The 25,432-nt window shown below is 43.1% G+C and overlaps 1 protein-coding gene across 2 annotated transcripts; it reads left to right on the top strand.

The window, feature by feature from the left end:
• The first annotated feature begins 1,721 nt into the window (after window positions 1-1,721).
• Window positions 1,722-25,275, top strand: SERPINE2 (serpin family E member 2). 2 transcript variants are annotated; one of them, XM_038146243.1, is made up of 10 exons: window positions 1,722-1,776; window positions 15,063-15,337; window positions 16,536-16,655; window positions 17,791-18,018; window positions 19,068-19,265; window positions 21,677-21,875; window positions 22,017-22,117; window positions 23,112-23,198; window positions 23,745-23,828; window positions 24,607-25,275. In XM_038146243.1, the coding sequence occupies exons 2-10, from the start codon at window positions 15,082-15,084 to the stop codon at window positions 24,642-24,644; spliced, it is 1,311 nt and encodes a 436-aa protein (XP_038002171.1). In that variant the 5' UTR covers window positions 1,722-1,776; window positions 15,063-15,081; the 3' UTR covers window positions 24,645-25,275. The 2 variants fall into 2 exon arrangements, with proteins under 2 accessions (XP_038002171.1, XP_038002172.1); XM_038146244.1 differs by lacking the exon at window positions 16,536-16,655 and having other exon boundaries at window positions 24,607-25,270.
• The last annotated feature ends 157 nt before the right edge of the window (window positions 25,276-25,432 follow it).

The raw sequence follows: 25,432 nt of genomic DNA, 5'->3' as shown, positions 1-25,432 counted from the left end.
AATCAAAACTTGGACAATTTCATGTCATTTTCATTGGCTTGAAACACAACTTCCTTTTCCCTGTCCCATTTCTACTGAGTCTGCACGTGAGGAGGATGGGCTCAGATCCAAGAGAAGGGCATTTGGGGGCTTAGGTCTTCAGGCTGTCAGACTAGAACCAGGATTCCTGCTCCAAGTTCTGAGTTCAGCCAGCTAGTCAGGGTCTAGCTCTACAGCTACCTTTCTATATGCCAGATTGTACCAAAATGCTCCTAAAATAATTCAGTGGTATTTTCTCATGTGGTTTTCATGATGCTGAGTGGCTGGGCAGGAGATCTGACATGGTCTTTGCAGCTTTCTGCCTTCATGCCTGAGAGAAAATGGATACCCGACGGTTGTCTCTGTTAATACGAAAAAAACATGCAAAAGGTGGCTGTTGGGTATTTTTGTGGTTTTTTTGGTTTCTTAATTAATCTCCATTCTCAATTCAGAAATGGATCTGAGTAGAAATGACGGTATAAAACATTTTAGGAAAAGAGGCTAAATTTTAATTTTAAAATCAAGCTGCTTAATAAGTAGCCTAACAAATGTTCACCTCAGCTGGTGCTGCCCATGAAGAACTCATTCCTGGACAGCCCAGCCTTCTAGCACCAGCAGCTTATCTTGGCCTAATTCCCCGAGCCCTGGCTGAGGCTGAGCTCCTTGCCTCTGTGCACTGCCTTGCTGTGCCACTTCTCTCATTCATGTTTCCATCATTTCTGTTTTGCCCAGGCACAGGGCCCCTGCACTGAGAGCCCAACCTTGATGGACACGAGGCTCTCCACCGTAAAGACCAGCAGCAGCTGCCACCGCTGCTGCTCCAGCTCGTGCCAGGAGATGGGTTGTTTTGATTTTTTATCCAGAGAAGTCCAAACTCCTGAGGGAAGAAATGTGGTTTATTGCATACTCATCCTGTTTCTTCAAAGCTGAACTGTGCCGTGCATGAATAATTTTTTGGAAACCGGGAGCAGAAACGATGACTTAACAAGGCAGTGCTGTCCACTGCTGCACCAACACAATGCTGGTGTTCCTGAAGTTGTCAGCACTACTGTTTTTGTACAAAGAGTGGAAATTCCTTCTTGTACTTTGTCGGTCAAGGAGTGCAGGGCTGTCAGTCGGTGTTACAGTTAACATGTGTTTTTCCAGGTTTACACTTCTGTCCTGCCACACCGCTCTGTGCATGTGCTGTTACGCTGAAGCAGCCACAACTTCCCTCCCTCTGATCCCTTGTTCGTGCAGATTAAAACCCCAGGGCCATACAAGGGATGGAGGTCCTAGGCTGAGCCATTTCCTCATCCCTTAGTGAGGACGTGGGCGCAGTGGGGAGCACACGGGGAGGAGTCCCTTGGCCAAAATCCTCCAGCCTCCCAGCACGCCGCTGCCGGGAAGGGGCCGCATGGAGTTGGCCTCGGTGGTCTCTGTCCCCTCACCGCCTCCGGGGTGTCCCGCCGGGCCGAGCCTCGCCCCGTGGGCACCTCCACCGCTGGCTTCCCCTCATCCCCGACCCGGCCGTGCCAGCGGGGCTGCGCACCCCCGGCACACGGAGCTCAGACCGAGCCCGTCCCCGGGGCTCGCCCCCGCCCCGCTGCCGGCCGGGCGGCGCTGCCCTGGGCGGGCCCGCGGCGCGGGGCGAGGGGCGGGCGGGCGGGCGGGGCGGCCGCGGGCTCCATAAATGCCGGGCGGCGCCGCCGCGCTCCGGCCGAGCGGCGCGGGGCGTGGGGCGGCGCGGCCGAGGGCAGCGGCGGGGAGCGGAGCGAGGTGAGCGGGGCCGCCCGGCACCGTGCGGGCACGGCCGGGCCGCGCCGGAGGGGCGGGCGGGAGGACACCGGGACACCGGGCGGACGAACCGGGGGACCCAAAGTTTGGCTGCTGACAGCCCGGAGGCCGCGGGGGTCGCTCCGGCGGCTGCTGGGCGCGCTCCTGTTACCTGCTCGCACAAGTTTCCCAGCACCGGGTGCGTGGGCGCTGTGCCGGGAGCGGGGCTTCTGGCGCGCCGAGTTTCTGCTGCGTGTCGGCTTTGTGAAAGCAGGGAGGGCTGTTCCCCCAAAAGAAGCGGGATGTGAGGCTGGCAGCCCGCGGGTAGCGGCATCGCCCGCGGCGCGGGAGACGCTTCGCTCCCGGGTGCGGGAGAGGTGGCACTTCCCGGGCACCGGCTGCGCTGGGAGAGCTTGGGAACTGGAGGAAGTTGCTCGCTTTCGTTCGTGTCCCTTGTCTGCTGGGAGAGAGAGCTTGCTGGCGTTGTGCTAAATAGAAGTAATAAATCATAATTCAGTTAGTAACTGAAATGCTCTTGGCTTTTCGAATGACAGAGTAACGGGGGAGAAACATTTACGGCCATTGCCCTTTGGGGAGGACCGGGTGATGTTCTGATACTGTAACAGGATTTAGATAGTGCTGGTGGCATCCCGTTGTGTGCTGAAGCGGAGAGCTGGTTAACCAAAACTCTGACCTCGGCTCACTTTGGAGTGATATGGGAGCTGCTTCGTGTATCGCGTTCTGGGAAGATTTGGAAATGCAGAGTCCTTTGTCTCTTGGTGAAAATGGTGCTTGATATTTTGGCTCAGTACTGTGCAACGTTGGAGGATCTTAACAGAAAAATACCTTTGGGGAAACCATTGTAGTAGCGAATAGGTGTTAAAATGTCAATTTCGTCATAAAACTAGGGAATATCTGTTTATGGATTAGAGGCCTTTGATTTATTTCTCTCTCCTTTTCTCATGCTTGCATATGATTCTGAACGGGGTTTGGCTTTTGTGGTTGTAATCACATTCTTGGGCAACTTCCTGAAAGAGAAACCTGGTAGAATGACTTTTTTTTTTCACTGCACTGAAAAATGACCTCTTGTTCCTTCACTTTCTCTGGTGTGAGCATTCAGTGATGTCTTGTCCCCAGCTTGCCACAGGAATTCATTAGAAACCTGATTTCGTAGGGACTGTTCACAAAATGTACGTAGGTGTAAGCAGCTGTGCTGCTGTGTAGCTTCGGAGAAACTGCAGACATCCTTGAGGAAAGTGAAAAGCAGCTGCATGCCTGCTGAGTGCTGAGATGAGCCTTTGGAGTGTGAGGGGAAGACCAATGCAAATAAAAAGGCAGAATTATTAAGCAGATTAATTCAACTGCATGTACTGGGTTGGAGATCTAGCATTTTGCGGGGTGTGATTAAACTCATGAGAATAGCAGCTGTTTGGCACAGGAGCAAACTTTGAGTGTTGAATGCTAGTCCACAGCCTTTTACAATTACAGACAAGTTGTGTGTCAGGCAACCTGTAAGTAAATTGTGTCAAGTGCTCTTGAGATGCTGGAAGGCAGCTTCTCTGGGCATTGCTGTTTTATGCCCTCCCCAGGTATGAGGATGGTGGAAGAACTCCTCACCAATCATATCACTCTGATTGGTGATATGGCCATCACTATAGTCACACATACATTTATATCTATATATAGCTCTATGTATCTCATGTGGGAGGCAATAGAAACTCATGTCAGAACAAAAAAGAAAACAGAAACCCGCAGTGGATTTTGTCTCAAGGTGTATACAGAAGTGTTGAAGCTTCTGTTTGGTGTTGTCATTGACAACCAGGAGAATAGCATGTCTTAGTGGCATGTGGAGACTTTTAGCCTGAGTGTCTAAGTCTCACAGGGAGAAATGTGTTCCTAACCTAGAGTTTCTTACCAGCATCTGTTAGGCAGAAAAATGTCAAGCTGGGAGCCCAGTAAGTTGCACCAGGTATTTTTAGAATAGATTGAAGTGAATATGTCTGTATAAATACTGAAAAATAACCACCTCACCTTACTGCTAGGAATTACAATGGAGATGCATATAAATTGCATGTATCCACAGCAAGGGATCAGTTCAGAGGGAGCTCTGGGTGGAGATTTGTGGTGGTGGGCACAGCATCTACCTGGCTCATGCAGCTGGTTGTGGCTTTTGATTCTTGATAGGAACTGCTGTGCTCATTCTTTAAAAAGCTGAGGCTCAGTGGAAGGTTTTTCTTGGAAGCTGGGGTTTGGGTTATCTGGGCTGCTTGAATTGCTTAATCACAAGCATGCATGAAAGAGCATTCTTTTGTAATACTAATTATGGGGAAATAATTTCTAATCATCAAAACATTTCCAGTCAACTTAGTCTGTTAAATGAATTCTGCGGTTCTCTGGGGTCCAAGGTTTTATACATGAGAAGACAGGGAAAAGATGGATAATCATCACTAATCTGTAAAGTTTTGCTAGATACAGTCATCTTTATGTGCCTCAGCATCTTTCCAGTCACCTAAATCATGTTTTACAGCAAAGTGCTGGCCTGTAAAAACCATGTAATTCAGTGCACCTATACTAGCCATAAACATCTTTTGAATAAGTGTAGTGATATAAAGAATTGCCTCTTTTTGGTAGTGGTAGCATGGAGTAGTCAGTTGCCTACATATGAATTTAAAGATTTAGTGTAAATGTAAAGATTCAGTGTAAGTTAGGGATGTATGAAAATACAAGAAGGTTTTTATTATTATTAAAGTAAATAGCTTCTTTGGGTAAAAACTGGAAAGCTGAATATGTGCAACCATGTTTGTGTTCAGATGTCTCCTCTGTGATGGTTAAAGCCTTCTACAGCTGGAGCTACACACACGTTTAGGCTGGCATGCTGTGGGGAAAAGAAAGCTGTCCTGTGTTCTGCTTGTTCCTATCTCTTTAGGGATAGACTCTGGTTCATACTTGACTTCTGTAAGCAGAGCTGAGGTCTCTGCTGAAGTGAGAGCCAGTAATGATGGACTGGAAAAGTACAGGGCAATTTTAGTGGCAGTGCTAGCATAAGCTGTAAGTTCTTGAGCTGTTTATCATGGCCTTGAAATACACTTTAAATGCTAACTGAAATGCTTTCTAAATCCATTAGCACCTCTCCTTCAGTTGTGTCTGTGCAAAAACATGCATTTTGGCAACTGCTGTGTCTTTTCTGTAGTCTGGTGTTCACCTGTAATGGCCAGAAGGATGTTTTTTCCTTGTTTTCATGCTGAAATCAGAAGGTGCCTTATGCTGGGGTCCAATAATTATGCCACAAAGCAGTTTAAGTATGAAAGCATAGTCATCTTCTGGAATTATGCCCCTGTGGAGAAAATGCCAGTTTTGCTGACCATGCTCAGCCATGTGGTGCAAAGTGTGGGCTTCAGGCAGTCTGCTGTTGGCATCCTGGGCTTTGGAAACAGCAGCCTGAAATTCTCTTCAGTGTTTTGGGACCGTGGAAGCAGTTGTGGAAGGGAGCAAGATTGACGGCCAGCGAGTGCTGAACTGAAGAAGCCTGTTCAAGGCTGTGTATGTGTAGAGGCCTTGGCGTGCAAGTAGGTTGGTTTGTGAGAAATATGAGTTGCCAAGAGACTGTAAGCTACTGTAGCAAATCCCCCTGGAGTCTCCAGACGCGCTAGTGAGAAATGCTGGTACGTTCTAGCTCTCTTAGTTTGGCTGATGTACAGGGGATATGAATTTATGTTCATCAGCTATGTAGCTTTGACCAAGCCTGTTTTTATATTAGATGCTTTCTGTATTATTTAACAGCTCGCTCTTTAAGCCTCTTGCAGAAGGGCATGTTGAGGTATTTAGTGACGTTTCTCACTGCTTCTGAGATGGTTCTGTCAGCTGGTGTGAACTGTAAGCTTCTGCTTGCCCAAAACTCAATGAGGTTTGAGGTTTTTTGTTTGACTAGGAGAGGGGCAGTTTCCCATTGGCTCTGACAGCTAACAGGTACAAAACCAAGAGGAGAACTGAACATGACTAATCTTTCATCTTCCATTCGGTTATCCTGTAACTTTACATCCTGAAGCAATCTAAGAAATGCCATGTAGAAGTTGGTGCATTATCTGTGTGTCTCCCTCTTGCTATAGACCCTCTTCTTCCAGAAAGAGTCGTTCATGTGGCTTTCTCAGCAGTTAAACAAGCCGAGGCCTCCAGCTGCTCTGGCAGCTCGGCTGAAGAGGTTGCTTTCCCAGCTAATTGTCTACTTCCTCTGCAGAGGTTCGTCATTGCCTTACAGAAATAGTGATGGACTCCGTGGAGGCTCAGCCAACACAGCTCACAACTCAGCCTACAAACTCTCAGGCTGAACTGAATCAGACAGTTTAATATGCCAGGTCACGACCTGCTCTTGGAGGATTCTTGTGCATAGTTCATACTCAGTTGTCCCTTTTTTTACTATGGAAATTTAAGTCTTGCCTTCCCAGAAACCTGTAGTAAAGCCAGTGGGATCAGTCAGAAGTGAGGTCGGTTTACAAAAAGGGTGTTTTCTTAAATACAGGTCTTTAAAAAGCTGGTAATTCTCTTATTAGGTGGTTAATGTAAGTCTTCCTGCAGATGACTGAGGAGGTGTCTACCTGAGCATATGGATGAGGCTCCCAGCACAAGGCTTCATTCCTGCATCCTTACAGCATCTGGGATTTCTGATGCTCTTGTGGTTGGCTAGTTCTGCTTCTGGAGCTTTCTGGGGGGAAAAGATGAATATAAGTAAATGTTTGTGCTGTGAATAGAAATGTGAATGTCCTTATCCTTTTTGGGTAACCTTCAAGCTAGGGCTGGAATGGCTGAGAAGAGGCTGCTAAAAACTAGTATCTCCTGTGAGCTTAGGTCTGTTTCAGTGATGCTGTCCTGAATACAGAAAATCAATATACATTTTTCATCTTAAATGTTAATAACTTGGCTACGTTACACTTTAAGGGTTATATTTGCTATCTAGTTTTTCAGATAAGGTTTCTAAATTAGCTTGCAAATAGGAAGTGGTTGATTGCTAATGTTGTACAGTGTGATTAATAAATAAATAAAGGGCTAGTCACCCATTACTCTGCAGATCTCCATCCGCAAGTGCAGTAAATGGCTAGAACAGCATTCCTGATCTCTCCAAGTAATTTGTCATTTGGTAGCATTGCCTATGTACAAATGCTTAAAGTATCAGGTTTTGGCTATCAATGAGCTTGTGTAAGTGCAAGTTTTTATGAATGTCATTGTTATGAACAGAGAATATTGGAGTTCCAATTCATATAAGTGAAATGACTGTATCAACTGTATGTACCTTTAGAGTAACTGCCAACACTGTTACTGCTGTAGTCTTTCCTCTTGAAGGAGGAGGGATAAGTAAAAACTTAAAATAATGCAAGTAATTCAATATTACTTGCATTATTTTAAGTGAGGTTTCTTAAAGTCCTCTTGAGAAACTGTCTCCCCATCTTCTGTTACCAATCAGGCATCTCTAAACCCAGTTGGCTGTAGTTAGATAATGTATTGCTGATAGTTCCTGCCACCTCTCTTAGCTTCCCAGGAGTAATAAAAATGTAAATAATGAAAAATAGTATGGCTCCAGAGAAAGCCTAATTTTCAGTTATGCTATAAACCCTGACTGAACCATAGAGTATGGAGTGATGGAAATTGGGCTTTGTAGCATTGTTTAGTAGGAAATGTAAGTACCTCTTTTGTAGAGTAACCTAAACCTAAAAGTTGTAGAATCTGGAGGCCAACAGTCATCTCTCTTCTACTCTGCAGTAACTCACCCACCTTTTCAAAGCTCTGAAATATTAACTATTGGCTCGAGGACTCCATTCTGTACCTTTAGTTTTCTTTATTTCTTACACGGTTGTTTTTTTCTTTTGCTTGACAGTTCTTTAAGTTGAAGTGTTAGAGATACTGGTGTCTTAACCCTTGTGGAGAAGGATGTATCCTGAAAGGTCTTGACACTCAATCTTCTCCAAGCACAGTTCCCAAGTGGCCGTGGAGCCATCTCCACAAGGCTGTTTCTACTCTTCCAGCCTGGTAGGTGCAAGAGGCAGGCAGGGCATGTGTCACTGGCCAGCAGATGAAAAGTTACTTGAGAAAAGGAGAACCAGATTTGTTTGTGCTGCAGGGATGTAGTGGTGTGAGAGTCTTGCTTTCAGATGACACTGAGATACCTGCACCAAGGGAAAATCAATAAGTATACTGGGTTTCCCTTTAATATTTTTTTAAGGAAGAAAAGATGGTAAAATCCTAAAGTGGAGATGGGATTTAGGATGAAGGTGGAGGTGAGGTACCTGATAAGACGCTAGCTATGGTTAGCCCAGTACCTTGTGGACTATTTACTTCATAAATCTGTACTTACACAGCCCATTGCCAAAGAATTAATACCCTGTACCTCGTTAATGGGAGCTTGCAATGCTGTAGGCTTGCCTTTGGCTCCTAACGAGCCTGTGGTTGCACATTGAGCATAGTTCATGTACAAGAAATGTGGGAACTGTGGTTCCATGAGGCCTTTCTTGCACTCAAAAACTAAAAGTGGGAGCTTGAGTTTGGGCAATTGCTATGACTGTTGAACCCTATTCCCTCTACTGGGGTGAGTCCAGAGAAGAGGGTACAGCCTCCCCACCATGCTGTGGAACACTGCTGTGCTCCCTCTTTTGGGGAAACTGGTTCTGCAGCGTTACTCTTGACGAGCTGACTGTCCCATGCTGGTTTCTTCATTATGTTAAAATACCCACATTGAATAAAGAACTGAAGATAAACCAAACCACTTCTTTAATAAAGGGACACCAGTAAATGAAAAACATAATTCTCTTTAATCTTTCTGATACTGTAAGACTTGATACTAGGTCTTGGAGAATTCTGTGGAAACTACTTTAAATACAGGGATAAATAATACCTAGAAACTTTAGCAATTGTGGTTGAACCTACAGTAACAAGAGAACACATAAAATTTGAGAATGGTGACAGAATTGTGCAGTACCATAGTAGTCTCTCTAAGCGCCCTGCCCTGTCAATTTGCTTCATGAAGCAGAGCTAAATTTGGCTTTTTAAATCATGTATAAATGAGGGATGGAAGTAAAAGCAAATGATACATAAAAGCCTATCTATGTTCTTGAAATTCTGAATTGTGTCTCTGTAGTTGTTGTACAGTCACAACTCAATGGTGAAGTAAAAAACTCTGGTCAGCTTTGCATGATGTGAAATTGATCTTTGTAATTAACTACCATGAACCACCACCAAATGCTGTCGAAGATAGGTAGATCCTGGTGAGAAAAATTAGTCTAGCTTGTGAATTGGAGAGCCTGGTCATGAGGCTACAGACAGTTTGAAATGGAGCTGGTCTCTCTGCACTTCGTGCTTAACAGAAACTCCCAGAAAACAGTGGTGGTCAGGACTCTTCATAAAGAAGCACTGAACACCAGCTTCCTGCTCATGTAGGAGCAGTGCTTGGACCAAGAGATGGTTCCTGTGTGGGACCAGCTGGTTTTACAAGCTGGTGCTCTGCAGGGAAATTCCCACTTGGCACGGGAGGCTGGTTGGACACAGCTGAACAGGCTTTCCAGAATGCACTAAAAACCTGGGAGAGATAGGAATAGCATAGAAAGGATTAAGGCTGGGGGAGGAAATGTTCAGACCCAATACCATGCTTTTTGCATTCATAGGCAATGCTGGCTGTTGTGCCTGAAGTCAGACCAAAGTCTTAAGATATAAAATTATTTTTTAAAAAACCCCATCACTTCCAGCTTATCTCTGCGTACAAGTTATGTTTATATCTTGTTGACAGTAACTTACTCCTCTTCAGAGCAATGTGAGTACTGAGCTGTTTAAAACCTAGCAATCATCCTTTCTTGGAAATGCTCTGCATATACTAAACTTTCCAGGTATTGAGTAATAATAGAAGGAGTTGTTAGGTGAAAAGGAAGAGCCAACATTCAGGACGTACCAGAAAATATGGAAGGAAGATGAAACATTTCCCAGATCTGTCATGTAGAAGAGCCAGAACTTCAGCAGGCTGAACTCAGGTTTGGGATGAGGAGAGGATATTGAAGCTGAAGGCTTTGGTATGTAAAAGGCTTAGTCAGGAACACCTGTGAGGTGCAGGGAAGCGTACCAAGAGGCTGGAGTGTTTTACCATGCTGCCAAGCCCACCAGCTAGAAAACAAGACTCAGCACATGACCTTCCTACTGCACCCAGAGTGGTCTCCTGGCTTGGGAGAAACAATTGCTGTGTGTTCAGCCAGCTCCTTTAGTGACTGTTAACAAGTTTAGTTGAGTATTTATTCAGTCCTGCTGAAGAGAACTGGTTAAATGCCTGAAGTGAAGCTGCTTTCTTTCAGCTCACATGTCAATTGAAATAAGACTTTTAAATTAGTAGCCCAGATGACAGTGGCATGGAAACATCAACATCTCAGGCTTGGAGAGGTCCCTGAATGTTTGTTCCAGGCTGGCTTTCTCAGATCACAGAGGCTGCCCAGTGCCTGCCACGTGGGCTCAGGGGCTCTGAGGTTTTTGGGCCTAATACAGTGAGACCAGCTATGCTGTGAGGCTCTCTTCAGTTTTAGTCCCTTTAGCTGCGCTTGCTGCTGTTTGGTTACAGCTATTCACAGAAGTGCAGTCTGGTTCTAAACTCCTTCATGCTTCAAAGATATATCTTTAAAGAAACTACAGAATCAATCTTGCAACTGCAAGAAGGAGCTTTTTGGATTTTACATTATTGCTGTTGAAGTCAGGCTTGAAAATAAACACTTGGAAGTGTCTCATAGTGCAGTCATTACACGTACATAAAAATCTATGTATAGTTGATTATTTCATCCTCAATCCACTGCAAAGTGTTCTTTAGCCTCTCTGGGACAGGCCTTTTCTCCAACTTAGATATTAAATATTGGCATTTTTTCAGATCATGTTTTTGCCTCTGATCTTGAACCAAACTAATTTCTGTTCTTCCTCTTGGGAAGATTGCAGCAGCTTGGTTTGGCTCTCTGAAAATGTAGTCCTTCCTAAGCTAGTTTTCTGCTGTAGGAGGACCTTCATTGTTAGCAGTATTTTCTGCCTGGGGCTGAAGATGTAACTTTTCTCTGCTCCACCAAATGCTTTTCTAGACACAGATTAAACAGCCTGTATTAATATAACTTTGCTTTTGTAACAAGCATTCTATAAATGTAGGCTGAAAGCATCACATCATCTTTGTTGATATAACTACTTTCATAATAATTCCATCTAAAAAATTTAAACTAGGTACTATGGTGGTAATCTGAATAGCTGAGCCTAGTGAGTATTGAAAATCCAGCCCAATACATCTGGGTGTTTGCAACACCAGCATGAAGCTGAGCTCATCCCAAGATTGGGAACCTGAAGACTTTCCATCATCTGTCATGATACAGCACAGAACCATCAGTGTACATAGGATGTGCTGCTGTGTCCTCCTCTGCCTTCCCCAGAGCTCTGTGCCTGAGTGGAATAGTTGTCTAAAAATTCTTCTGTGGCTTAGGCTAGGCTCTGCAGTTAGATGGAGTTATAACTGGTGCTTCAGTGTGATGTACAGGACTTGGGGCGGTGCTGCTCTGTGAGCCAGGGGGAGTTGAGTTCTTGGTGTGCTTGCTGTGGAGATGGCATCTCTCATCTAGATGAATGTGTGACACTGATCTGTTTTGCTCAGAAACTCTAGCATTAGGGCTAAGAACTGGATTTGCATAACAAGTTGCAATGTATGATAACACTGGCTACATTTCTTTGGGTTAGTGACAGCATTTCCATTGCGTATTGAGAAGTTTAAATTGTGGATGTTGTCCTTCCTGTAAGTGCTCAGTCTAAGAAGTGGGCAGCCTACCCTACAGAGGGGCTTTTTTTGATCCAGCATCTTTCAAAAGCCCACACTTATGTAAATGAATTTGCCTATACACTTTCCTCCTCCTCAGTTTAACTTTATAAAAAATATAAAGGTCATAGGCAAAGAAATGCCTAGCCTGTATTTTTGTTTGGTTTTCTGAAGCATTAGATTCAGATTTAACTATCACTAAGTTTTTAGCTTCAGTGTTATGAAAGCTTGTTGAAAGCTTGTTGATATTCTGTATAGCAGGTCAGCTGTTTTCCATCCTACACATCATACATCCTTTTGGATTTCTTCTCCCAGCACTGTGCTTAAGCTGTTTCTTTCAGGATATGCAAATGCACTTCTTGATACTGGACTGCATAGAAATTGATTTTACTGAAATCCATGATGGAAACTTCAATTGCAGGGGTGCCACTTCTTCTCAGAGATTCAATTGTCTCCTCAGTTACCAGTGGCCACAGCAGGGCCAGGGCAAGAAGTGACTGCTCCATAACTTGTGATCAAAAGTGCTTTTATTCTTTTTCCATGCTCAGAGCACTGCATGACTTTATTTCACTTATTGAATAGGTATCTGCTAGAGATTGTGGTCCAAAACAGAGACCCCCAACCCGTCTTAATGGTGTGTGAGGAGGGAGAGGTTAGGCAAATATGGAGAATTCTGGGATGCAGGAGGTAAGCGGTTGAAACGGAAAAAAAAACAAAGTTCTCCAGCAGTGGCCTTGGGAGCAGAGTTGGGTTGTTTTGACATGGCTTCACATGCTATGGGGAAAATACGAGGCTGTCACCCTGAGTCTGTCAGGGGCTGTCATCAGTGAAATAGGAAACTTGGAGACTTGCAATAAAGTCTGGGAAAGTCAAGAAGAGAAGAATCTGACTTCAGTTAGGCTTGTGCAGATGAAGTACCTAAAAGACAATGAAACATTGTGTTATTTGATTTCAAAGTGTCACTGCTGTCTCTGCCCTCATAGTATGTTTCTTGCCATATAATGTATCAAGGGTAGATTGCCCTCAATATAGCCTAATTTCTTGTGATTTGCTGTCAGGATCAGGTGGAGCTCCCTTGGTCAAAAGCCTGGTTTTCAGATTGCAGCTCAAACTGTGCTCTGTGATTACCTGATACTGTCCCTGTCCATCACTATGTGGGACAGGCTGTGTTGCACCGACATGCACCATTGCTTGCTTCAAAGTGTATCCAGTAAGACTTTGTAAGAGTTTTAGGGCCTTGAAGTTTCTTTTTGCCAAGATACTAGGTCAAGTTATAAGTCTGCTTAATATCTGGATTAAGAATTTGTTTAAATTACCCCTTGGGTTTCCAGGTTTGGGAGAAGAGATGGCCACCAAACCACCAAAGTAAACCCTAAAATCTAGCCCTAAAAGTAGCTTTTCTTGGAGTGCCTCCTACAAGGCAGCAGTGCCATCAGTGTGGAGCTGCTGCCTGTGAGAGAAGGAATTCTTGCCCTTAAGAACAAAACTAGAGGTTTCAGGTGGTTTGTGTTAGCATCAAAGAACACTGAAGAGTGTTCCTTAACAATTTTAATTTATTTTGAAAAGTGCAAGTTTACTTTCCCTGTCAGGCTGTTGGCTCTCCCCCATGACATTTTCTTGCTGTAGCTGGTGGTGAGGGGTGCAAGACAAACGTAGGAGTGACTTGTAGGAGTGACTCACGTAACCTGCCTCAGGGGGTTGCAAACCCAATGCGTGGTGCTTGGGTTTTCTTCCTGCTGGTCTCAGCTGCAGCAAGCCCAGTCCAGTCTAAATTTTGGACTAAGCTTGAGTAGTTGCAGTAGATGGCTGATATGAAGCTCCTTTGGAAGGAATTGTGTTTAAGTGACCTCAGAACTGCTTGGGGGATTAGTAGGTTTATGGAGAAGACTTAATTATTAGGTGGGCTGCTACCCCACTTTATAGGACAGAGTTTTCATTTTTTTCTTGCATAACTCAAATCAGCAAGTTCCTCTGGTCAGAAGTATAGTAAAGTTGGGTTTGGGGGACAAAGATGTCTAAACTCCTGCATTATTGCATTTTCAGCATTTGGTTTATTCTGCAACGATAAACTGCGACAAAGCCAACTTCGTCCCCCCAAATGGTGTAGAAGAAAGTGGAAATGCTGTATTTGTCACTTTCAAGTGTTTTAGCACAGTTAAAGTACATGCTATTAAAAGATGATTAAGCAAATCTGTACAAACACCAGCTGGTTTTCTGGTAGTCAAGTGCTCCAGCGTGGTTTGAACTCGCGGCGTAGGTAGGCTGGCGATGGCACAGCTCCTTGGGGTGTGTGGGAGGAGGCTGGGAATGACAAGGCTGTGCCTCTGCTGGGCCCCAGCACCCTGGGGTGCTGCACCTAGAAGAGCAAGTGTGCCAGCTTGCTGCACAGGGGGCTCCTGGGCAGCAGAGACCTGGTTTTGCATTTGTTATGCAAATAACACTTCATTCAGTTGTACACCTTCTGCAGCCTTTCTTCTGAAGTCAATGAGGGAACAGGCTCCTGGCTGGCCTGGAAATGGAAGTCAGGGCTGTGAACTGCGTAAATGAAATGTCTTAAAAATGTTGTGAACTGGGAATATAATTTAAGCAAATTGGAGATTATTCCATATTTCTCTAAGTATCTCTTTTCCCTAACAAAAAGGGTTGAAGGCAGTTTCATGAGGAGGAAATACAGCACAGTAGTTATAGTGCTCAGTATTTGACATTTGGGTTTGGCTGTCTATAATCAGGTCCTGAACAAAATGTTGATGCTGCTTGTGCTTCAGCTCTTTGGAGCTCTTGGGTAATAATACTGAGTTCTGTCATGTGTTAGACCTGCAGATGAAGATACACCCATTTTGAATATTAACTTCATTCTGTATACATTAGGTGCTCTATTTTCTTAAATGGAGAAGTACAGGTTGAAATCCAAGTTCAATATTTGCATTTTAAAATCTAAAATTTTCCTCTACATTCCTGTTATTGAGAATGCCAATTATGCAGCTAACTCTTATTGTTCTAGGCAGGTGTAAATTCCCACAACAGAAGGTCTGTTTGCATATGTATGTATGCTTCTGTTCACTGCAGAAAATGATCTATGAGGTGTACTGTGCATCACATACTGGTGGGTGAGGGCCCTACCATGTGTCTCAGCACTCATTTACCATAAAGGGCAATTTAAACAGAATGCCAAGGCTCATTTAAGTGAGACACAAAACTATCTGGACTAGGGTGTTGTGAGAGAGTTTCCTAACTTTTGGTGGCTTTTTTCCTTTATATAGGCACTGATATCTAGCTATGTCATGATTATCATTACATCTGGAAACCCCTAGACCTAAAATCCTGGTAGTGCTAAGTAAAACACAGTGAGTTGTGTCCCATTGCCAGAGCTCTGTGAATGGTGTGTGGCACGTGTGCAAGACTTGCCTGCTCTTTAGGGGAATAAGAATTTATGTTAAAAATGCTGTACTTGTGAAAGCTGACTCAACTTCCCCCTCTTGTTTTCTTACAGGTATCTCCAACCAGGAATCATGAACTGGCACTTTTCTCTCCTCTTTGTTCTTGGGACTTTAATGTCTGTATGTTCCCAGTTCAGTTTTTATCCTCTGGAGGAGCTTAGCTCTGATGTTGGAATCCAGGTCTTCAATCAAATAGTGAAAGCTAAGCCTCAGGACAATGTTGTTGTTTCTCCTCACGGGATTGCATCTGTCCTGGGGGTGTTGCAGCTGGGAGCTGATGGCAAGACAAAGAAGCAGCTGACAACTATGATGAGATACAGTGTAAATGGTCAGTGATCCTAAGGTGGTTTTGGGTTTGTTTTGTCAGACTCTCCATGATGTATGAGATGGCTTTCAAAGTGTGGTAGATTGCATCATGCACCAATTAACTCTGTTTACCAAAGCACAGAATGGACATCCTTGAAGTTAATTGGCAATTTGAGCATGGGTATGTACATATACCCAAACTGGCTTATAAGCAGCTTGGTTAATGACTTGAGGGCCCTGGCTAGAACTTCCTTTGTGTTTGCCAAATTGGTATTCCAGAACAGGGTGGATGGTGGTCCAGTGCTAGCTCTGAGCAGGAAAGTGGCTCCATTTCAGGCTGTGCTGAACAACCTGTAATGTGCCACTCCTTAGATAACGGGGCAAGAGGATGTATCTTGGCACCTCACTAAAAGCAGTGCAAACTAACCATACAATTGATACTTTCACTTTGCTCTTCAGTTTTGTTTGTGTGTTTCTGCTGTCAGAATCCCTGTATGTGTAGTTCTTGTAGTGCCCTCTTCTTGAAACAGCCATTGCTGCTTGCCTGTGCCTGACACTGCATGCATCTGTGTTCATATTCCTCTGCCAATGTCTGCCCCTCCAGAGGGAGTAGGCTGAAGATTCTTACTGCTTTAATTTGCATGCTATTTTTGTGAGTGTTTGCCAGCAAGACTTAACATCTTAGTGCCAGCATTCTGCCTTACTTCCAAGAATAGAAAACCCTCCAGGAGGTAAGTGCACATTTAAATCTTGAGCAGTATCGTCATATAACATGTTGTCATATAACATGTTGTCCTGTCTTCATTTGCTTTGCTGTTTTGGTCCTGGATTTGAAGTACAACAAAATTATTTAAACACCTTAACATCTAAACGATGTAGATTGAAATCTCTTCATGGGATCATCAGCTCTAGGAATATCTGAATGCTTAAAATCTAAGTACTTGCAAAAATGTTGAAGTATTATGTCAACTGGTTTTATTTGGCCTTCAGACTTCCTAATCCTAGCTGTGAGACACAGAGGTTCTCAAACACCTTAGAAGGTAGCCACTGCCTGGTCAGAGGCTGGTTATGGGATGCTGCCTCTGTCCTTGCACAGGTTTCCCTTGCTCTTTTTCATGACTACCTTAAAGTCCTTTGGCAACTGTAGCAACTGCTTCTTTGGAAAGGTATTAGTTGAAAAGTATTTAATTTGTCTTTAGCTGTCTTTTAATGCAATTTAGCAGCTGGAAGCAAAGAGGAGAGCCAGCATCATGAGACCAGCCAGCTCTCCCCGGACCACCAGCAAGTGCTCCGTGGACCACCAGTGGTCCACAGAATACAGTTTGAGAACCTCTGTTATGGTATGTTCTCCAAAAGAATTTGCCCATAATATTGGAGAGTGAACATGTAGAAATTGATACCAGTGGTGCTGTTAAAGCATTCATGATACATGAAACAGCAAAGCCATCTGAGGCTTTTTCTTACATGCAGCTAAGAGAATAACTCTGAACTAATTTACTCCTTTCGTATCTGTTCTTTGTCTACATAAGAAAGTAGTCAGGAAATGTTTCTGCCTAAATTGTATTGGGAAACAGAGGGAACCCTTTAATAACAGCCACCAAGGATGCTGTTTGATACAGTGCTTGAACATGAAGTTGCCTGTATGGCAGTAGCTTCCCCGTGTAGACAGGCATTCAGTGAAGAGGTGCAACACGGGAGAACTGGGTATGGTGAGCATAGCAGTTCTTCTGTGCTGCCATATGCTTCCCCTCACACGCAGTGAAGGAGCTAGCAAGCACTTTGTACAATCTGCTTTCAGGTCCTGAGGATCTTGACTAAGCACTGGAACCTACTGCGTTCCCTCTTCCTTTTTTTAGAGGCAATCTCATGTGTTATGAGATTAACTCCTGCTTGTAGCTGATTTAGGCCAGGACGTAGTTTTTAAGGAAGCTAAGACTCAACTTGGAAGTTTATAATAAAACTCTTGACAGCTTCCTTTATTCTCCAGTAAATGGAAAGGAAGTAAAGAAAACAATTTTTGCTTTACATTCCGATGCTCAAGACCATTTGTTATGCAAATCCTGCAGAACTCTGAGTGAGTAGGCTGGCCCTTTGACTTTTTGTCATTGTCACAGAACTGACAATTGATCTGGTTTATGAGATATGAAACAGTTTGTTCTGCGGAAGAGCATGATTTGTAGCTCTGCACTAATATTTGAACCTCAGTATAATTCCAAGCGCTATCTGTAACATTCTGAGCAGACAGCTAGAGGTGCAGCAGGCATCATAGTGGAGTTCATGTTTTTGCTGGGAATCAGTAGTGTTATGCATATAAGAAAGGAGTGTTTTGGAAGTCCCTTCAGAATGCTTGCTTTGGTCTTCCTTTTCTAGTCCAGCACTTAATGTCTGACTTTTCATATCATTAATAGTTGCATATAAAGTAACTGTTGGTTTATCACGTTATTCTAAATTAAACTTACTGTTTTTTCCAACTAGGAGTTGGTAAAGCCTTAAAGAAGATAAACAGGCTGATAGTCTCAAAAAAGAATAAAGACATTGTAACAATTGCTAATGCAGTGTTTGCAAAGAGTGGCTTTAAAATGGAAGTGCCTTTTGTTACAAGGAACAAAGAGGTGTTTCAGTGCAGTGTCAAGAGTGTGGACTTCGAGGACCCAAATGCAGCATGTGATTCCATCAACCAATGGGTGAAAAATGAAACAAGGGGTGAGTATTGGGGAGTGCCTTTGTCCATGGCAGGGTGGTGCCTGAGACCTCCAATTTTGATGGAAATACTGGAGAAAGATATAGGGAGGTAGAGAAAGCTCTATTCTGCAGCTCAAAACTGTCTTAGCTGGTATTAGTGTGATGCTTTAGAGCTGGTGGGTCAGGAACCAGCAGTCTTGTTGCCCCAGCTGATGTGCCTGTGTGGTGGCCTGGAGGGATGTGTTTGGGGTTTGTGTCCATCCCATCCATCCATGGGATCAGAGCAGCATTCATGTACCTGGTGAGAAATCCAAGCACAGTTATCTTGGGTCCATGCTTTCTCAAACATACATGCTTTCAGGTAACTCAGATGTTTTACTCAGTAAATCAGACTCACAGGAAGCTAAAGGGCAGTTCAGCTTTTGCTCTGACTGCCCTAAACTGTCCTACGATATCCCCCTGTTCTTAGGACTCACATTTAGTGGAGGATTCATAACTAACCCTGTATTGACAGAACTCCTCATGCTTCAGACCTCTTGAACCAATTGTAAAGCTTACATACACTAAAGCCAGAGATCACGTTTGCAGCATGTTCCCACTCTAGGGGTGTTATGTGTTTGGTACCTTCCGGAGCTAAAACAAGTCCCTCCTGGATGTGAGGAGTGTGTTAATGATGTTGGATGTGTTATTTGTCAAGTGAGGCTGTCAAATTCTTTCTCGACCACATCACCAGTTTTGCATAGCAATGTTGCAAGCAGTGTGTGAATGGGGAGGTGTTCCAGCTGAAACTATGCCATGTAGTCTTAGATCTGCTTACATGCTGGAAAAGGTAGAGCCTTGTTAGTTGTTAAAACATCAGGCTATCGGTTAGCAAGATATGTTTATTTGTAGTTATCCCAGAAGTTTACTTTTTGACAAAGAATAGCACTGACTTTATGAATTTTTAATATATTGTCCCATGAGGAGCTGGCACACTCACGGGCCAAGGGGTTTAAAGTAATGTGTGTCAGGTTCTTCAAAAATACAGTGTTACAACAGCAAATACTCAAGAATTCCTTTATTTCTTCTAGGTATGATTGATCAGGTTGTAGCTCCAGATGATATTGAAGGCAGTTTGACCAGACTGGTGTTAGTGAATGCTGTGTATTTCAAGGGCTTATGGAAATCACGTTTTCGACCTGAAAATACCAAGAAACGCCCATTTTATGGAGCTGATGGGAAGACCTACCAAGTTCCTATGCTGTCCCAGCTGTCCATCTTCCGCTGTGGTAAGCTCAGTGACTCCCACTACCACCAACAAAGGGTGTAGGATTTGCTCTTTCCAGGAGCTTGCTGTGCATGTGGTGTTCAATGGTGTTGCTTCTTGGAGCTGATATAGATGGATTGTTACAGAAGTGTCTCCTGCTGCTGAGGCATGGGCAAGGTACTTAACACAGTTGCCTTAAGGCTGGATACTCTGTCAAGTATTGCCTTATCCTTTGCCTTCAAAAGGAAAAGTCTGAAGTACCCAAATTGAGAAATTTGCATGCTGGTTAAGCTTTGCTGTAAGAAACAAAAGTCCATGTTTATAAGGGCTGAGAATAAAAGAAAGCTGCCAACAGGCAGTATGGTAGAGGCTTACCTGATGGTGAGCTGTATATGAGAGAAAGATTGGAGTTTCAGTTTATATTTTACTGCAGATAAAGAAATGGGACTTGCACAGTCTCCAGTCCTATGGGAGCCAGAGGAGCTGGGTTAGAATGTTGGCTGTATCTCCTGAGGTGTGAAACTGCTCTTCAGATTGAGTCACAAGTGAAAAGAAGTTCAGCAGGTTCTGCCAGACTTCCATCAGAGACTCTCAGAGCTGACACCAGCAGCTTGATGTGACTGACAACGTACTTCAGAGCTCCAGTTTGCAGCCTTATGGGGATTTTAGTGGTCAAAGTAAGATGGATGCTCTGATTAAAAACTTGTGTTGCATCCTTCTAAGAAGTGCTGCCTGGAACTAACTTCCATGTGTGCTAAATACACTCTGAGAAATAGGCCTGAGAATACAGCTTGCTATAAATCTATAAGCAAGACACACTGTGCTTTTGAATAACTACTTGAACTGTCAGTTGTGCTCAACTAATAATAGTAGACTTTACAGCTGTGACTTTGTCCCAAACCTGTATATTAGAGCAGAGGTAATGAAATACTTTAACTGCTGAAAGTGTGAGTATATACTGCAGTATATACTAATTCTGGAGTTTCAAATGAGTTCATAACTTAAGGTGGGGTTTAGCAAGACTTGAAAGCTTTTGACTTCTGATGATGGTTATAATATCCATTATGTTGGCCTATGTTTAAGGTAGAGAAATTAAGGCTAAAAAGGAACAAAAGAAATACTGCTGAGTTACTCATTTCCTGAGGACTCAAATGAGGTTTTTTTATCTCTGGATTTCCTAACACAGGGCTTCTATTTTATCCATGCTTGCAATGGGATCTTTAAAAGTTTAAATATCTTAAGTATCTTCAGTCCCATTAGCTGACTGAAGCTGAGCTCCCCTCCTGTTCAGTTTGCCTCAGTAACGATAGTAGCAAATCAGGAAAGCAGCATTTACCTGTTGGACAGTTTGCCTTGTGTGACTGTCCTGGAGCTGAATTCTGCAACCAGTGTTAGATGTGTAGGATCCAGCCTGAGAACCACTGCCATAATAACAGGAAGAATGAAACTGCCAACTTTGACATGATTCTTGCAAAACAGAGGTGCAATGCTGCCAGTTTGGTAGCAATATGAGTTTAGAGCAGCTTTCATGGCGCTGGCAACAAGATTAAATTTGTAACGAAGCTGTTGATTTTCAGCTTGGACTGTCGAGTACAGATTTAGATGAAGAAAGGGGAAAGACAATAAGATCTTGTTGTTATCCTAAAACCTTGCCTGAAATACTGTCTGTAGTTAAACTGACAAAATTTAACTTGAAACTACTATAAAAAGCATTTGCTTTCCAGCCACATGCCAGAAATCCCACAGTAAGCAAAGGGAGCTTGGAGGAGGAGAGGGTTGCTCAAAGACAGTCTTGCTGTAACTTGGATGTGTTGCTATCTCCCTCCATCTCATCTAATTGGCCTCTTGCACTGCCTCAAAGTGGCTGCTTTTCACTATCTTGAAAGACTTCAGATTGCTTCCTAATCAGATCCTCATTAAGCAAGAAAATTAAGCAAATGCAACAGACTACTTCAGACAGGAACCAGGAGGTCTTGCAATAACTCTTGGAGGAAGAAGCTTGTCTGCAAAACTCTTCAGTTTGGAAAGATGGTCTGCTGCTATTCCTTGCTTTATTTTTATTCTCAGTTCACAGTTGGTTCTGGTACAGGTGAGATCTGAAGCAGAGATCCAGTTAATTCACTGACCTGGTCACTTCTAGCATAGCTGGCTTGCTAATCTGGGCTGGTGAGATTGTATATGTATGCTAAATGAGTATATGCTCCATAGTGTCATCCTGTCTGTGTTTTATGTCATACTAGCATCTGTACAGAGCCTATGCTTTTTGAAGGGTTGCCCAACAGAAAGTCTTGGACTCTTAGAGTTGGTTTTGAGGTGTGGGCAAAGCTTTCCTGAGAGACTCTTCTAGTAGTAATTGTGTTAAGGTAGAGATTTAAGGCTGTAATGGCTATGGCTCACTAGTTTGTTTGGGTTCGTTTGTTTCTATTATTTTAGGCACTACAAGTACCCCAAATGAGCTGTGGTACAACATCATTGAGCTGCCATACCACGGGGAAATGATCAGCATGTTGATTGCACTGCCCACCGAAAGCACAACGCCACTCTCTGCTATCATCCCCCACATCAGCACTAAAACAATAGGAAGCTGGATGACAACCATGGTAGCAAAAAGAGTGCAGGTTATTTTACCAAAGTAAGTACTCATACAATCCATTCCTTCTTCAGGGAGTGATTGGGGGATTGTTTTAAATGTATCTCATCTGATACAGGAGAAGGAATACTTCAGGTGACTTTCCTGCATAGTACTGATGCATCTTTTTTTTGTTCCAACCAGATTTACAGCAGAAGCAGAAACAGACTTAAAGGAACCTCTGCAAGCACTTGGTATTACAGATATGTTTGACCAGTCAAAGGCAAACTTTGCAAAAATAACAAGTAAGGCTTTTTTTGTTTTAATTCACGGTGACCCTTCATAGTTCCTAGCTCTGAATAAAGTGCTGCTTTACCAATGCAGTTGTCTGCTTTCTCTTGGCTAAGTGTTGCCATGACATTGGAGCTGGTTTTATGTTGTAGCCAGCCAGGCATGACTGCTTGCTTCTGTTCAACATTGCAGTGGCTTTTTTCCTCCCTCATCTTACATTACAGCAGTAAATCATGCTTGTCAGCTTGTTAAGATTTGATATTGCAACCTGAGGGTCTCAAGCATTGTCTGAAATCTTTGGCAGGACTTAAACAATACCATGCCTTAGTCTGTACCAAATACTGCAACTACAATGTGTAACCTTCCCTGAAGTATGTGTTTAGTGACTTGAGCTCTAAGAAAGCCTGCGTGAAAAACATTCACACTTTAAGGGACTGAACCAACTCAGAGCTGTAAATATTAGTATTTGAAAATGGGGTGTAAACACTTTTGAACTCATGGTTGTAAAATGTCATCTTATTTCTCTTCTCTGCTTTCATTAAAATCCTGATTAGCTTCTATAGAACTGTCTAACAAAAAAAAACTTACCTTGTGCTCATTTAATTTGGAAACAAATGCCTGTGTTTCATTGAAAGCAAGGTATGTTGCTAAGTGCTTTTTTTTTCCTCTGACATTGAGACACATGGGAGTGTAACTTAAATTCAGATAGCAAAATTTTTCAGATTTTTTAAAATTAAAACTAAAAATGCATGTGAGCACTTCTAACTTAAACCAACAATAAGCAAACTTGAAAATTGGGGAGGAAGGAGGTTAGTCCCTATTTTTGTAATTACTCACTTAGTGACTGTATTCAAAGGTATTGTTCTGCACTGCAGCTTTGGGATTCCAGCAGGATTGTAGCAGCTTTTAGTATTCTGGGCCATGCTGACAGAGCTGCTTAGCTGCACAGTACTTCAGGACTCTCTCAGTGAGTTTTACTGAAGGTGCTGTTCTCCTTGTGTCTTCCAGGAACAGAAGGTCTTCATGTATCTAATGTTCTGCAAAAGACAAAAATTGAAGTTAGTGAAGATGGAACCAAAGCTTCTGCAGCAACAAGTAAGCAATTGTACTGATAACTGTAATTGGGAAAAGTCCATTAGAAGGCCTTGGCACTAGGCAAAGATAGCCCACTGGGAGATCCCTGCAGCAGTGTGCTTGGACTCACATCAGTTAATGGGGTTTATGTGATTTCTCAGTCAAATCTCAACTTGCCAGTGTTGATCACTGTAAGAAGTATTAACAGGCATACTTCTCTAGAAGTGTCTTCTCATAGCTTAGACTTTGTCAGGCCACTGATAGCACGTTCTGGCTATCCAGGTTACAAAGAGGAGTAAGCTACAGCCTTTGGGTGACAAACCAAGACTTCCAGCTCTCTGTGGGTCTTATGTCTTTTTAAATGCTTCCTGTAAGAAAGGTCATGTGACCTGTGTGGCTTTAAATGTCCGAGTTAGTAGGTTTTAGGCATTTGTCTGCACCTCTTCAAGCCTACAGATATATATACACAAATGCATATATACATCTACAAGGAAACTTTACTTTGATAGAGTATAAAATGCATTATTGTGCTTGATTTGTCTCACTCTAGACTTTTTTTTTTTCAAGCTGCAATTTTAATAGCCAGGTCATCCCCTCCTTGGTTCATAGTAGACAGACCATTTGTATTTTTCATCCGGCACAATCCTACAGGTAAGCAGCATCTGTAAGTACTTTTTGGCTTAGAAGTTGAGTATCAGCTATGTAATAGTGGTAAAAGAAGTCTGGAACTACTGAATAACTATTATAAAAATGCACTTGCAGGGTTTTTTTTTGCCTTTAATTTTATATTATTGGGAATACAACTTGGAGCAGGGAAAAAAAAAAACATTTTGGCTGTCAAGGTAACAGAAGGAAGTGTGGCAGGTTGTGGGTATAAAAGAGCCTTTAATAGCCATAGTTCCCCTGAGTGCAGAGGAAACAGCTCTTTACGGGTAGTGAATTGCTGAATAGGACCCAGCTTTCTGGACAGTCAGATAGTGAGGGCCAAGGTCGAATAGAGGGTTGGGGATCTGGGGTGCTGCTCCAGCCTGCTCTGAACATAAGTGAGTGTTCCAATATAATGCTCACTGCTTCTTTGCAGTGTGGGCTGAGTCTCCCAGAGTAGGATTGCCCTTCTTGCAGCGATGTGTATGATCAATGTCAGTCAGTGGGGAACAAGGTGCTGCTGCCAGCACTGGGGGAAGAGCAGGCTGCTGGCAGCAGGCCCCATCCCCAGGCTCCACAGAGCATCAACAGGGCTGTGTGTCTCTAGAAATAGGAGCTGGCCACCTATCCAAACATGCACTTCCCTGGGCTCACTGACCTCAGGGAGGCTGGACAAGACTGGTGAGGTGGCTTGGCTGTGCTCTGTGGACTTAATGCTTTCATGGAAAAAAGTTTAACTCTGTTTGCAGATGATGGTAACCCTTGTTTTTGTTTCACCCCTCAGGTACAATCTTGTTTATGGGACAAATAAACAAACCTTGAATGTGGAAAAGACTTTCTTCAAGAAGTAAACAGGCACACCCCTGTTCTGTTAAATATTTTGTACACTACTCTTTGACTTCACTCAAGAACTAGTTTTAACCACTGACTAGGTTTTGAAACAGGAGTCGACATAGTTCTGGCTTTGTGGGGAAAATACAGATTGAAAATTACAGTATCTCTTCAAAATGTCTAAAAGATTCTCTAAACTACTGAATGGTTACCTATGCTAGCAGCTTCTGAGCTTTTTCTGTATCTACTAAGAATTTTATGTATGGCTTTTTGTGAGAGGATTTTAACAAAGAATGATAAATGTTTCTATTAATGTTGGTTTCTTCTTGTGTGTGGAAAAGGTCTAATTTTGTAGATACCACCTATCAAGATTACTTTTGGTTCTTGAGTATCTTGGTACCTGGATATTCTTGGTAGAAATAGAATAAAAGTTCTAGCAGTTTTTATATAGTGCATGTATCACTGAGAGTTTTAAAACTAATGTGGTGTTCAATACACATCGCATTGTCCTGTCTCGTTGTAATGTAAACTTGTCATTGCTAGTATACACTTTCTATTGGATTTAAATTTTATATTTGTTTTTGTACAAAGGAAAAAAATAAAACTGCATTATGAACAGTCAGTGTTGTGGATCGTGGATGTGCTGATGGATATTGGAGTCCAGAGCCCTGTGTAATTGAGATTTAAGAAGAGTGAAAGGAGGGAGATCTTTTAGGAGACCTTTTTGTTGTGTGTAGGGGGGTGTTGGTTGGGTTTTTTGTGATGGGGTTTGTTTGGTT

Source organism: Motacilla alba, chromosome 9 (assembly GCF_015832195.1).
Source record: "Motacilla alba alba isolate MOTALB_02 chromosome 9, Motacilla_alba_V1.0_pri, whole genome shotgun sequence".
NCBI classification, from domain to species: Eukaryota; Metazoa; Chordata; class Aves; order Passeriformes; family Motacillidae; genus Motacilla; species Motacilla alba.
Note: the sequence above shows the minus strand (reverse complement) of the source record. Positions and strands in the feature narration are given on the sequence as shown.